Raw genomic sequence first — 14,672 nt, 5'->3', positions numbered from 1 at the left:
AAGGTGAACTAGTCTGAAAGCAGCTTCCACGCCGTGGTTCTTCTCTTCTGAATGGGCTTCCATTCTCTCTGCCTTTCGTTTTTTCTTGAAGCTCGAGTTCCCCTGTTATCTATGTCCATCTACTGGCATGAATACCGCTATCACATTTGTCGTCAATATTTTCTCTCATTTGTTCACATTCAGAAACTGTAATTTTTCATGAAGTACCCATCTTTTTCTTTTTGTGATTTTCCCCTTCAACTTCCAACGCAGATGTTCGCAGTGCACAGAAATGTGACTGCCTCTTCCTGTGGGAGGTAGGCGGCTTGGGAGCGGGCCTGTGGGGCCAGCGGACAGGGGCCAAGGGGTGACTTCACCTGTGCCACCGACAGCATGGGGCCTTGTTTCCGCATGTGGAAACCAGGCCTGAGGATAGGAGGCAGAAGTGTCTTGGGTGGATCGAATGGAAAGTGTGTGGTCGCCTGTACGCTTCGTGCAGTTAGCAAAGCACATGGCGAGGTTGTATGTTTCTTTTTTTACATCGAACACTTTAATCTTTCTAAACCAGTTTAATGAATGGTGTGAGATAAAGATTTATGTATTTTTCTCAAGTTACTGTCGTCCCCAAAACTTGCTGACTAATTTGTGCCTTTTCTATTTGTGGCTCCTCTTTACCATCTAGTAAGTCTCGTGGATCTTTCTCACCTGTTTGCCCTGCTCCTGAATGCCTGCTTTTCTGGTGCCAATATCATACCAACCGTAATACCACGATGTGATAAACCATGTTTTGGGATTCTCATATTTATTATTTTCAAGTATTCTTCCCCGTGAACCAGTAACAGTTTTATCAAGTTGGAAAAATACTATTGGCTTTGGTTGAAGTCACGTAAGAGCTATAATATAACTTGTGAATGTGGACATTTCAGTGATGTGCGGTCTTTAGCAATACTCAGTCTCCTTGATTATTTTTAATTTTGTAATTTTCACCATGCGGCTCCTGCATATTTCTGGTTCTACTTATTTCTGATTAGTTTGTAGTTTTGTTATTGCTGTGAGTGACGCCTTTTCTCCTGCAGTTTCCATGTGGTCACTGATACATTCAGGAAGTGATAGGTTTTGTAAATTACCTTTCGTCTGTCACTTTAATCATTCTTCATTATTTCAAATGATCTTTACTTACTTCTCTTGGAAGCAAAGAAGAATCATATGTTCTACCAATTCTGATCATTTTGGGGTCGATTTTGCATTTACTTAACTCTTAATCAGATCTCATAACTTATTGCATTGGCTGGTATTTCTAAAATACCACAGTGGGGGATGCTGGGAAGGGGAATCTCTACCTAAAATAGATGTACTGGAGGAATCAAACGTGGTACTGCCTGGAAGGTCTTAATTCAGAATTTGGCACGCAGTTAGCACTCGGTCAAGGTTAGCTGTTATTCGTCATGTCAGAAGAAGAGCTATCTTGTAGTTTTATGAAAAGATTTAAGAGTCTGCTTATTGAATTTTATCAAATGCCTTTTGTATTATCTATGGAGAACTTTATGTTGGCTTCCTTATTTCCTTCACTGTTATAACTTGATTGTATAGCTTTTCTAATATCAACCATGTTGTGTGATTGAAATGAACTATTTTAGATTATGATTGCTTTTTATTGAATTCTGGGTTTCATTTAGGATTTTTGCATGCATTCATGGCAATACTAATTGATAGAATTTTGGCTATGCAATCATTTGACTCATGTGAGTTTCATAAAATATGCTGGAGACATTCATGTAGCATCATCATTATCTAATTTTTTGAAATATTGAAAAAATTGGCAAAGCAGCTCCTCCTTAGAGCCAGTTAGAGATAATTCTTTAACATCTACTTTAATTTCCTATTTGGAGTTGATTTATTCCTGTTTTCTATCTTCTGTCATGTCCCTTTTGATGTTATGAATGTTTTTCTGAAAACAGTCCATTTGTTGAGATTTTCAAATTTTCTAGCATACAATTATGCATCTTTCCTATAATTAACAGTTTTTTTCTGCTGTTGTTATCTGTCTTCCTTTCTCATGTCTGATGTTGTTTACTGGCTTGTTGGCCAGGATCCCAGCAGGGAATAGACACGTCTTCCAGGGGGGTGATAGACATGGGGTGGTAAAGCAGCCTGGGGCAGCCACCCTGGAAGTCTCTCCCACTGGGGACCTGACTGGCTGGGATGGAGCGGGCCCCCCAGGCCAAGTGAATTCCGCTGTGGCCGCTGGTGGGGGTACTCAGCGGGCTTAGCTGCAGCAGGCAGGTTGGGTCGGGGACAGAGACCCCCAGCCCCTCCTCCTCTGGCTCTTGCGCCTCCCCCCAGCCAGCCTGGGTACAGCAGCCGGGTAGGTCCGTCTCCAGCACAGGACTTGGATGCAATTGGTCGTAGGGGCGAGAGCAGAGGGCAGAGTCCAGCTCACGTTTCTTTTCTTTCCTCGATTGTACTTGTCAGAGTTGCCCATTTAATTTTCTGCTTTCAAGGCAGGTGCTCTTGGTGTATTTACCTGCTTTTACTTGCCTTTAATTTTCAGATGAAATATTTACATATTTATTTTCTATTTTAAAAATGACCAGTGCTGGCCTTCCCTGGTGGCGCAGCGGGTCAAAGCACAGCACTGAGAAGCTAATGTCGCTTCCGCATGAGTTCGATCCCCGCCGGCCCCGGAGGTGACCCACATGGCGTGGCAGACCTCTCCTGACCCGCCTGCTGCTCCCCTCAGCAGTGGACTTCGTCAGTCAGCCTGTTCTGCTCCCCACTCTGTCTCTGGTGAATCCTCTCACCACCCCTGCACCTCTGGCCTGTACCCCAGTTCTGTATGCACGCACACAAAAAATGACCAGTGCTTTCAGGGGCCCAACTGCACGTGTGCTTAAGGACAAAGAGCTGACTTTTGCATTTCTCCTCTCCCCCCTCATTTAAAAACCTCGTTTCCTTCTAACTTTCTTGAGCTTGTGCTCTTGCTCTGCCGTGTCCAGCACCCAAGCTGCTCACTGCACCATGTCTGCTAGTTCTGACCCCAGAGCTGCAGGCTTTCCCCTGTGACCAGCTTTCCTCACCTCTGCTCAGTTTCCACAACTGACTTTCCACAGCCAGAGGTGGCGGGGGTGGGGAATCTTCTTCCCAAGCTCACGCAGAACCAACCTTCCTGCACCTCAGGGGCTCTTTTTCTTGTCTCCTTTTTCAGGGGCTGCCTGTGACTGGCGGGAAACCCTTCCAGTCCTTAGGGAAATGGGGTCTCTGGTCCCGATGCTGATAGGTTTTCATAGGTCTGAATCTTTCTCTTCTGACAAAGCGGTGCTGGGGGGAAATGGCTCAGATTTTTAAGATCTGCTCAAGTCCCCTTCCCAAACATAGCAGGACTGGCAGGCATGGGATGGCCCCATGACCCAAGACCCTGCTGATGGGGGTCAGTGATGGGGGGGACGGGGGTGGGGCACCCAGAAGGGCTTGTGCCCTCCTGGGATCTCAGACCCACTGCACCCCAACCCCGGACAGGGCGCCCCGCAGCCGCCCCCCAGTGCTGTCTGGCAGCCTCTCCTCACCTACCTGTGTCTGTTCGCTCCGGGCCAGGTCTCAGAGGGCCGGGCAGTGAATGCTGAGCGTCCCGGGCTCCTGGCCCGCTTCTCTCATTCCACACCCCTGCAAATGGCTTTTGGAAATGCAGGGCTTCCGGCCCAGTTCTTCCACCTTAATCTTGTTCAGAAGCCTGGAACACTTGAGTAAGACTGCTCCGTTGCGGAGTTTTGTCTGTAGACATTTGTGTGCAAGACTTGGTGTGTGTGCGCGATGTGTCTCTGTGCACGTGTGCTCTGTGTGTGCATATAATGCTGATAGGGCCAGAGTGAAGCCAGCTGCGGGTGAGCGGAGAAGCTGAGGGCTACCGCCTCAACTCCCTGCACAGCCCCCTTCGCCCCCCTCAGTTGGGAAGACTGCTCCCGGGGGTGTGTAGCCCTAGTGGGGTTTGTTGTGCCACATTCTCCCTTGAAGATCTGCGCTCGCTTGGTGCCAGCCCCTGGTGCCCCTGTGCACGGGGATGCCAGGGATGCCCCACCGCTCTTGCTAGGGGTCAGCTTCTGCGTCTGTTGAGCCCCCCAGAGCTGTGCCTTTCTTTCTGTGTTTCCCGAACATCAGGCTGGTGGGCCACACTGGCTTCCCTGAAGTGCCTTCCTGTCCCGCCTGGTCCTGGGACTCTGTGTTCTTCCTTTCTGTGTGTCACTGGCATTTGGGGCCACTCAAGGGCCTCTACAAACGGGCTGCCCTCAGCCAAATAAGAGGTAGTTGTGGCCCTGGTGTCATTTGCATATCTCCAGAGGAAGTGGAGACGGGAGCAGGGCTAGCTCCCGGCTGTCTGGCAGACTCTGCACTGGGGGCTGAGGCGGGAGGGGCGGGGTGGGGCCGGCAGAGCGGCCAGGTGGTGGGGTGGCTCTCCGGAAGGACCCAGGTCACCTTGGGAGGCGAGAGGGCTCCGGGCCAGAGTCACCCTTGTCCTCTCTGCTGCGTCAGCTGTGCTCAGGTCGGCTCTGGAGGTAAGACCGAGCATGAACATGGGAATGGAGGGACGAGAGGAGAGGAGAAGAAGCTGTCCTGTGAGAAACGGACAGACGAGGGGAAGTGAAATCACCCTCTTCTGTCTCTCGCTGCCACTAAAGTCCACTAAAACACTCCCCAAAACTTTCTTTACATGTCCTGTTTCAAAAGTCACAAAATGTTGGCAAGTTGACCACATGCAATTATAAAATTTGCTCACAACTTAAAAAGATCAATAAACATTGCTAGAAATAAAGAACACCAAGCTATATGCTAACGTGTATCAAAGTCTGAATAGACAGGCAGATGATCCAAAAAGGGAGCAAAGATTTGAAAAGTTCACAGAAAAAGAAATGCAAATCACTCAGCACGTGAGAGCACGGTCAGCCTTCCTCACAAAGAAAGGCAAATTAAAAGCGAGCCAGGGGGTAGTTTTTTTCTTCTTCTTCTTTCACCTCTCGGATTTGCAAAGATTAAAGCCTCTGATAATAGCAGTTGGCAGGGTGTGGGGAAGTCGACGCACTCACATCCGGTTAGCAGCGGAGAAGAGCGGCAGCGGCAGCCGGCACCCGGCACTCGTTCGTCTATCAAATAGAAAATGCCGCCTCCTGGAGCCCGACTGCGCCCCTTGAAGGCATTCGCGCCCTTGTCAAAGTGTGGGCCCGCAGCCCCTCGTGTCTCAGCGTGAGCACCCCCCTCCACGGCCCCCCGCGTCTCCGCCACCATCCTGCCTTACTGATGGGGAAACCGACACTGTGGACCCAACTGAGCAGACTCACGGAGAGAGAGCGCTGTCGGCTGCCGTGTGTGTATTTCAGCCCCCCAGAAAAAGGGAGGCGCCCCTCGACTCAGTCCCGTCCAGTTGAGGACGGACATGGTAGAACTTGTGGTCACTTCACTAGGGAAAATCGTTCGTATTACTTGGGGTGGAAAAAGTAAATTTCTGTGTATATATGATAGCAGACATAGTATGATGTCGTGCGTGGTCTGAAGTTAGGTGTGTGGTGTGTGTACATATAGTATGATATTGCTTGTATTAAAATGACGTTCGTCCAGACATTTTTGTGTATGTTTAGAAGTTCTGGAGCGACTTACAAGTAGTAGTACATCTACAAAGCCGGACTCACGGGGGTCCAGAAGGAGACGTTTTATCGTTTCTGATCTCTCTGCATGGCCTCACCCTTTTTTAAATTAGTGTATCATTTAAAAAAAAATCTACTTAAGTGACAAACATACTCAAATGTGTCATGAGGTGCCGGCACTCAGGAGCAGCTAGATGAGTGACGCTTTGTAAGGAAGCACCATCTTGGTTGCAGAAAAACATGGAATTCATGTGGGGCTGGAGTTAGGCCCCTGCGCCTACCCGCCCCCCCCCCACACCACCCCCCTGTCTTGAGGGGGACCCAGCAGGGGCCGGGCAAGTTTTCAAAGTTGATGAGAATCCCCGTGAAGGAGCTGGGGGATGAGAGAAGAGAGCAACAGTTTCAACTAAAGGCCTAAAAGTCCAACTGAGTTTCCCCCAAAGGCCTCACGCCTCTGGGCACAGCCCGGAGCCAGCGGGCTCTCACGGCCTGTGAACTACGGGCATCAGGCTCTTGCTCTCGATGCCCCGGAGCTGGCCCCGCTTCGGTGCCCTCTCCTGAGGTGCTCAGGCTTGACACACCCCTTAATCTCCACTGTCTTCTGTAGCTAAAAACATCTCGCTTCCTCCTCCTCACACGGTGGACCCTGAGCCTGAGGAAGGTAGAACTTCTAGAAGGAGAGAATTCAGGACCCAGCACTTCCTCCTTTGAAACTACGTGAAGGTCATGCACGGGCAGCTGGGGAAAGCCAGGTCCTTGCAGGATGGTGTTTGGCCTTGGGGAGAGTGAGCTCACCAGGCCGAGACCTCTCCAGGAGAGGAGGCTTGGGTGGGGGGGGAGCGGTTGGAGGGGCTCCCCATAACTGGCCCCTCTCGAGCTGAGTCTGACTCCCCATCCTCAAGTCTGCACCGTGCGTGGTCCCACTGGAGACTTCTGTTGAGTTCTGGCAGCCAGCGGGATGGTTCAGAGGCTGGGGGAGCCCTTCTAGATGGCGGCCTGGCGAGGGCGCCCTAACTGTCAAGGCCAGTGTCACCCATGCCCCAGAGACCCTGACGTCCCTTTCCTGAAGCCAGTGGGGGAGGGAGGCGCTGCCACCATCCGGGACTCCCCATTTCAGGCTGATCTCCCACTCAGAAATGTGAGCCCCAAATTCCAGGCTCCACAGCCAGGTTGCCGGGGCCCTGGCAGGATTCTTGTCTTCTTTGACTCAGATTCTCCTGCGTGGGTTCTAACGAAACCTTGGTCTATTCCAGGTATCGGAATTGCGTTTACACGTACAGGATTCTGCCCAATGAAGACGATAAATTCACGGTTCAGGTAAGTCCTCTGTAAGCTGAGCATTGCACCCCGACTCGAGCCTCCACTGCCAGGCAGAGTGAAAAGTGGGAGAGGAGAAAAAGCTCATCTCTCGGTAGCCTGGACATGAAGGCCAGGCTGAGCCTAGACGCCCCTGGGGCGGGCTGGCGTGGGGGTGGAGGCTGACCGTCCACAGTGACCCAGCTCCAGGACACGGAGCAGGGGGCCCCAGGGTGAAACAAGGGCACCCAGAGACCCAGTGAAGTGAGCCCCTGAACTCTTCAGGGCGCCTGTTGGCCTGCGGGAAAACACACAGGCGTTCGCGCCCGGCTGAATTAGCCCGAGCCATTGGCCGAGGCCTGTTCTGGCAGAGGCTGGTGCTGGTGCATCTAACTTCACCGGGTCAGGTCCAGCTGCGTTAAACTTGCAGCCGAATTTTAATGAGCATCAGCAGGTCCCAGACTAGAAGCCAGTCCGTGCAGTTAGCACGACAAACACCGGGCCTTTGTGTGACCACAACGTGTGACGAGCTCTCGCCGAGCGGTGGAGTCCGGGCAGCTATTTTTATCTGGCTGCTCAGAGAGCACAGAGAGGGTGGGGGCAGAGGCGTGTCCGTGCTCCCAGCGTCCCCTGCGTGGGCGTGGGAAGGGGTCTGGCCAGGCAGGCGGTGCACCCCATTAAGCTGCCGGGTGGACGGGGGCTGGGAGCAGCGACTGGATCTGTGGTTGAAAAGAAAGTGGAAGCGGTGGAGAGGGGCACAGAGCAGTGCTCTGTGTGGGGCTAGAGACAGAGCTGGGTCCTGGGTAGCGGCGGGAGGCCCGTGGGCGCGATTCCTGGAGATGTGTTGGTACAGTGCCTGTGGGAGACTTTCTGGGGTCACAGCATCGCGTCACGGAGGAAGGGGCAGAGGGAGCCCTCAGAGACAGGGGCGCGCCTGAGCGGCTGGTCACGGCCGCCTTCTCAGGTCTGGTGTTTGGCCGCTGGGCTTCCCTGGGGGACGCAGGTGTGGGCCGAAGCGGAAGTGTCCCCCACCCACCCTGACACAGGGCCAGCTGGTCAGCGCTGCGGGCTTCTCTGTTCTTCCCATGCGTGCCTCCGCTCTGTCCACAGACTGTCTGCGTTGAGGATTTTAGCCAGTCTGAGATGCCCCCGGGTCTTGGCCCGACCCCCAACAGCGCACGTTGGCGCCTGGTCTGCGATGGTCCACGAGGTACCCAGAGACGTGTGTCACTGGAGGTGTCGTCCGTCGCGTGGGCCCCTCGGCTGCCAGGGGAAGGCTGCGTGGGCCAGGCCGTCGGCCTCTGGGGCCGCCAGTGTAGGCCAGGCTGGGACAGCGAGAGCGTCCTTGGCTGGTTTGGCTTCCTTGACAGGTGGTTTGCTGAAAGGCGTCTAAGCTCTCTTAAGTCAAAATTTGGTCAATGCTTTTGATCTTTTTTCCCCTTGTGGTTTCTTCTATTCCTTCAAAGTGAAGTAGACTTCAAGTATGACTAGGCCTTGAGCTGGGAAAGGCGTAAGTGTGCTAGCTGGTGGGTGTCTGTGCCCATAGCTCTCAGTGCCGACCCCACGCCTGCTCCCACCAGTGGCTCTGCGGCCATGGCTGTGGCCTGGCGTGTCCCTGTGAGCGGTGTGTCCCTGTGGCCTGGTGTGTCCCTGTGAGTTTTGTGTCCCCATGACCTCGCGTGTCCCTGTGAGTGGCATGTTCCAGTGGCCTGGCGCATCCCTGTGGCCTGGTGTGTCCCTGTGAGTTTTGTGTCCCCATGGCCTGGCATGTCCCTGTGATCTGGTGTGTCCCCATGGCCTGGTGTGTCCCTGTGAGCAGTGTGTCCCTGTGGCCTGGTGTGTCCCTGTGAGTTTTGTGTCCCCCATGGCCTGGCATGTCCCTGTGAGCAGCGTGTCCCTGTGGCCTGGCGCATCCCTGTGGCCTCGCATGTTCCTGTGAGTGGCATGCCTCTGTGGTCTGGTGTGTCCCCATTGTCTGGCGTGTCCTTGTGAGTTTTGTGTCCAAATGGCCTGGCATGCCCCTGTGAGTGGCATGCCCCTGTGGTCTGGTGTGTCCCCATGGCCTGGCGTGTCCCCATGGCCTGGCGTGTCCCTGTGAGTGGGATGTTCCTGCTGTGGCTCCTGCAGCAGCTTCCAAACTGGGGCCTCATCAGGTTTGGGGGTTTGCAAAGAACAGACTCACTCTGGCTCAGGGTGGGGTGGTCGACCTTTGTGGATCTGCCTAGACCCAGAAGAGACTTGGGGGCTGGGGCCCCTTCACCCCCAGCACTACTACCACAGCTCGAGTCTTCTCCATGGGTCCATTCTTCTCCCACCAGTGGGCTCACTTCTCCATTTCCAGTCCTGAGGGAGAATCTGGCTGTTCTCTGCAAAGCTGCCGAGGGCAGCCCTCTGTCCGAGCGGGCTGTTTTAGAACAGACCTGGCCCTGGGGAGAGAGGGGCAGAGTTGTGAGGACAGAACATGGCTGCAGAGGCCACGTGGGCCTGAGCAGTGGGCAGGCTCGTCTCCCTGAAGAGCTTTGGTCCTGCTGGACATGCGTGCTCTCGGCTTCCTCAGCAGCCCAACCCCGGGAGCTGTGGGGCCTCGTTGGCCTGAGGAGATTCCCACCTGGGGACACGCCTTCCTAGAAAAGCCCCTCGGTATGTCGCCCCTGACTACAGTCAGAAAGGATCTGTCTACTGAGAAGCAAAGGAATGCTCGCGCAGTTAAGACGACCGCCCAGCGCAGGAAGGCGGCTGCAGGTACAACCCTGCTTATTTTGACTCAAGTTCCTCTTTTTCTGTTGAGGCAAACCTCACAATCTTTTTTGAGATGAGCTAGTTTCTGAATAACTCATTCCTCACACCTGAGTCTGTTGAGTGCCACCAGAAAATGAGGGGCCCCGAAGCGTGGGGCTGAGACTGTCCCCCCAAACGCCAGAGACGCCTTCATGTTCTTAGTTTAATTACCCCCCACTGGGGCCTCTGGTTTTTGTCCAGAGCCAAGGGACCATGCCAACCTCACTGTTGGCAAAGTAGGCTGTGTCCTGGCCACAGCCACGGGGCTGTGGGAGAGTATGGCCAGGAAGGGGTATGATCCTGACACCCCAAGCCTTGCCTCTCACTCCACCTTTCACTGACTTAGAGCCGGGGAGTGGGGGAGTGACCCCCCGGCATGGATGCAGAGCCCTGCAGGCACTGGAGCTCATGTCTGGGCCTCTGAGCTGCCCGAGCAAATAGCTTTCTCTCCACCCCATAAAGTGTATCCAGACCTGCAGGGAGCCACAGGAAGGAGGGCGGAGGACTCTGCCCAGGGCCGGGCCGGGCAGCCCCTCCAGCGCTGGCCTCTGCTCTCCACGGTTGTGGACATTAGAGGGCAGATGGCCCGTGGAAACTCAGGAGGGACCCGAAAGCGAGGAGCCCCCCATCTCCCGCTGATTCGAGGTCCAGTTCTGATGGGCTTCATGAGGGCCAAGCTGTGTTGGACAGTGGTCACGCAGGCGTCTCTGGGGTGGTGACCGGGATGCAGTGGAGGCAAAATACGCAGCCCCGGCGGTGGTCTGCGCAGCCTCCTGAGGGGATGGACATCCAGCATCACCAAGTGTCTGCAAAGCCACCGCTGCTGCCGTGAGGGAGGGCTGCGGACGACGGGACAGGTGACAGCGTGAGGGGAGAGAGGGAAAAGCACATCAACAGGCAACTGAGGGAGGGGAAGGAGGATGAAAGGGAGGAAGTAACCGGAGGAAGGAGTGGAGACAGGTGAGCGCTCTGACAAAAGTCTGGATGGAAGCCGAGGTGCGGCAGAGAGCGGGCAAAGAGCGAGCGAGGGTGGGGGCAGGAGGCAGGCGGGGCTCTAGAAGATTCTAGGCAGTGTCTAGGGCTGATGGGGGGAGGGGAAGATCTTACAGCCCCTCCGTTCTGCTCTCTGGCTGTGGGTTTTCAGGTCTTGGTGACCTCAGCAACCATGGACCGTTCTGAGCCCCCAAGGACCTTCTGGACTGGACTTTCCAGAGTGGGCACATCTGAGCACTAAGGCCACAGGGGGCTGCTGGCTCCATCTGTGTCTGTCTGTCCACAGGTCAGGCCTCAGTCCCACCCCTGGAGAGGGGCTGCTTGTAAAATGCAAACGCCTTGACATGGACGGAAGTGACTGGGCCCTGCGGAGCCCTGGCTCCAGAGGGAGCTTCTTGGGAGTGACCCTCCTCCTGGGAAGGGTGAGGATGAGTTTGGGGCAGAACAAACAGGCCTGACAGGGCCACAGAGGAGCGGCCAAGGGGCTCCTCAGTGATCTTCAGACTCGGCATGTACTTGTGCGCCCTGAACCCCACCAATAGCTGAGAAAACAGGCCCTTCTGCTCCATTCCCATAATCCTCCAGGCCCTGCTTGTGTTCTGACAGTCTTCTTCAAGAGTGAAGCAGAAAACAAAAACTATGCCTAGTCTCTCTGCCTTTCTCACACACACACACACACACACACACACACACACACACACACACACACACACACACTGTTCGCTTTGAACTTCCGCTCTTTTTCATGGTTGAGATTTTAGCCAGGATATTGGCTGTTTAAGTCAAGACAGGGACACACACAGGTTTCAAGATATGCTGAGACATAGAGGGAGTTGGAAATGATGGGCCACATAGACACTTTCAGTATTCTTTCCTGATTTAGAAGAAAAAAGGCCAGGGACTCAAACTATCGGTGAGAGACTCATGACTCAGTTCCTGATCGCTGACGAGGCCGTCACATTGCTCGGGCCATGGAGAGAGAAAACAAAACAACTTTCTCAAAGCTGTTCCGCCACAGTGTCCAGGAGGGTGAACATTTGAGCCATTGTTATTAAGCTCAGGAAGAGGGTGGCAGCTGTTATTGTTCTGAGTGGCTACCAAGTGAAGAAAAGATTCCGTCTGAGCTGCTAGGCGAAGGATGTGGCGCTAACACACACTTCCTGACATTGCACAGTGAGAGGGAGCAGCAGAGACCTGGGCAGCAGAGGCCCCCAGACCAGGGCTCCCCAGGCACCGAAGGCTGTGGCTGGCGGGGCCCACAGTGCCCATGTGGGCTTCCAGCGCTGATGCCAACCTTACTAGTCTGCATTTTTATTTTATTGCCTGCTGTAGAGAACAAAGACAAGTCTATTTTCCAAATTTCTGAAGATCTCAAAACATCTTCCAGTTGCCTCCCCATTCCAAAGGGAATCTGAAGGAGATAAAGTTGGGGGCCAAGTTTCCTTCAAAATCTGTAGAAAGTGGGTCTACTGCTTTCAGGAACTTAGTATTACAAATCACCCCAAATTCAAAACCCACAGCCAAACTGGTGCCCACCGGATCTGTGATCAGGGCCTTTACCTGAATATCATTTTCCATTCAATGGAGTCTAGAATGTGTTCTGTCTGTTCACCTTGCAAACTTGGCTCAGAAAACTTTTCTTCTATTAGGTCTTTGAATAAGTTTTCACTCCAGCTCTTCTGTTTCTGTTTATTTTTACCTCCAAGTGACTTTCTACTTTCTCCCCTCCCCCTCTGCCATCCTATATTTGAGTCACTGCCCCAGAGCTTTCTGGTCTACCTCACAGCACAAGACACAGCCCATTTCCTAAGCAGAGCTCACAGGGAGCTCTTGGTTGATGGGCTTAGACAGGGAATAGGTTGCCACTGTGACCAATGAGGTGTGAAGGGAAGTGACCTGCAGGGCTTCCGGTAGAGGGCTATTTGTCTTAAAAAAGAGAGCTAAGCATGAAATAGTGCCTTTTCTACCTTTGCAGTTTCATAGGATGTGATCCCTGGGGCAGCTGCTGTAATCTTGCAAACGAGAGGGGCAGTGGCTGGAGAGTAGGTAGAGCAGAAGATGACATGAACCTGGGATCTTGATGATGCCTTTGCATTAACTGGACGGAATTCGTTAGCCTGGGACCCGCCCTGCCACTCAACTTCCTCTTTTGGGGACCATTAACTCCTTTTTGTTCAAATAGTTGACTTTGGGCTTTTTGTCACCTGCAGCTAGAGTTACTGTAGCAGGCAAAAGTCTGAGCTATCTCCGAAGTGAATTGGAAAACTGAAAATGAAAATTTTAGGTAAATATGAATTTTCACTGCATCAAACACCTAAGGACTGTGTACTGACACCCACAACCCCCAACTCTGCCCTTTCTTCATGGTAGTTTGTACCATAGCGCAGGGGAAGATGGAAAGTTTCCCCAGATGCTGGGCTCCAGGCAGTAGGATGACCCCTTCCTGCAGACTGGGAGAAGGCTGCTCCCACCACACCAAGCTCCTGCCCCAGGGTCTCTGCACGTGCCGCACTTGGCACAGGCCTCCGCCCCAGATCACCACACAGCTGGTGGCCCAGCGTCACTCCTCTGAGACGCCTGCCCACGCCTCCCCAGTTAGAGTCCAGCCTGTGGGGGTCAGGCTCCACCACACTCCTGTTTTATTTGTTTCACAGCTCTCATCCCTGTCTGCGACAGCATGAGTTTCCCACTGCTGCTGTAACGTGACCACAGGCGTGGGAGTTAAAAAAACGTCCTGGGGGGCAGAGTCAGAAATGGGTCTCACAGAGTCCACTCCAGGTGCTGGCAGGGACATAATCCTTTCCCATCACTCTAGGCGGGACCTGTCTCCTGCCTTTCCCGGGTGTAGGGGCAGCCTGTATGCCCTGGCTCACGGCTCTTCCTCCCACCCTCAGAGCTCATCCATACCTGCTCTCTGCAGCTGGGGCTTCTGCCTCGCCTTTATGAGGCCCCGCAGGATTAATAGAGCCCACCTGATGGATTCAGTACACTCTCCCTTTCTCAGGTCAGTGGTTAGCCGCCTTCTGCAGCTTAACAACCTCCCCACAGCATGCACAATTACACCTTTTCAAATTCCAGGGGTCAGGAAGCTCCAGAGTTGTCATCCTGCCCCCTGATACTCTCTGTTATTTATTGACTCAGTCTTTGGTGAGGTTTCCCAGGATGGAAGGCAGGGAGCTGAGACCTCTCTTGCTCCAGGGGAGAATGCCTGGCACTGAGAAGCTGCTCAGTAAGTATTTGCCAAATGATTAAGTAAAAGGGGAATTTTATAATACAGGCTAGTGAGAAGGGGCCTCTATTTCTTTACCTCCAGAAGTTGGCGACTGGATGGGGCTCTCAAATGCCAGGCTCCTTCTCTGACAGGTCACCAAGGAAGGTAGAGGCCAGAGGCCAGGCCTGTTGCAGTCTGCTCCTGGGCAGGGAGCAGCTGCAGCTAAAACTGGAATGCTCATGAAGGAGGAAACAGGGGAGCTTGGGGGCGAGTTGCCTTGTTAATCAGGTGCCCCCAGGCCTCAGCTCGCCCAGGCTGACTCCCAGAACCCAGGACACAGAGCTTGTCTGCCTGCTGTCATTTCGGCCTCCCCCAGTACCTGGAGAGAAAGAAAAGAAAAGAAGCAAGCTGCAGAGAAGGGCTTCTGGGGACAGGTAATTAGAGCTAAAAATAGCCCTCTGGGCTCCTGGCGAGGGGGCCATGGCTCGGCCCTGGGGCCAAGAACTTCAGGACTCTGGTTTCTTAGCAGCCTGGGCTTGTGCAGTTACAAATACTGAGTGCGAGCCAGCAGAGTCAAAGGCTGCCTGGAGTTACTGCAGGGAGGCGTGCCCCCAGGCAGCATCTCAGCACTCAGGCTGGCCAAGGAGAAAAAGGGAAATGGAAACAGTGAAGATGAGCTGCTCTCCTGGCCTGCAGGCGGAAGAGGCTACTTTAAAGGCAAACTTGACTACTGGGGGCGGTGGGGGGGGTGCACTGAGCACCCCTGCTTCCCCATCCCCACCCCG

The 14,672-nt window shown here is 53.7% G+C and overlaps 1 protein-coding gene across 1 annotated transcript in view; it reads left to right on the top strand.

Moving 5' to 3' along the window:
- INPP5D (inositol polyphosphate-5-phosphatase, 145kDa) overlaps positions 1-14,672 on the top strand; it is an 82,914-nt gene that overhangs the window by 6,661 nt on the left and 61,581 nt on the right. Inside the window, exon 2 of the mRNA XM_012725176.1 lies at positions 6,863-6,926. Within this exon, the coding sequence (XP_012580630.1) occupies positions 6,863-6,926 (64 nt within the window). The remainder of the gene's footprint in view (positions 1-6,862; positions 6,927-14,672) is intronic.

This window comes from Condylura cristata, unplaced genomic scaffold, assembly GCF_000260355.1.
Source record: "Condylura cristata isolate star-nosed mole 26May11 unplaced genomic scaffold, ConCri1.0 scaffold00002, whole genome shotgun sequence".
Classification (NCBI taxonomy): domain Eukaryota; kingdom Metazoa; phylum Chordata; class Mammalia; order Eulipotyphla; family Talpidae; genus Condylura; species Condylura cristata.
The sequence above is the reverse complement of the archived record's forward strand: the minus strand, read 5'-3'. Positions and strand labels throughout refer to the sequence as shown.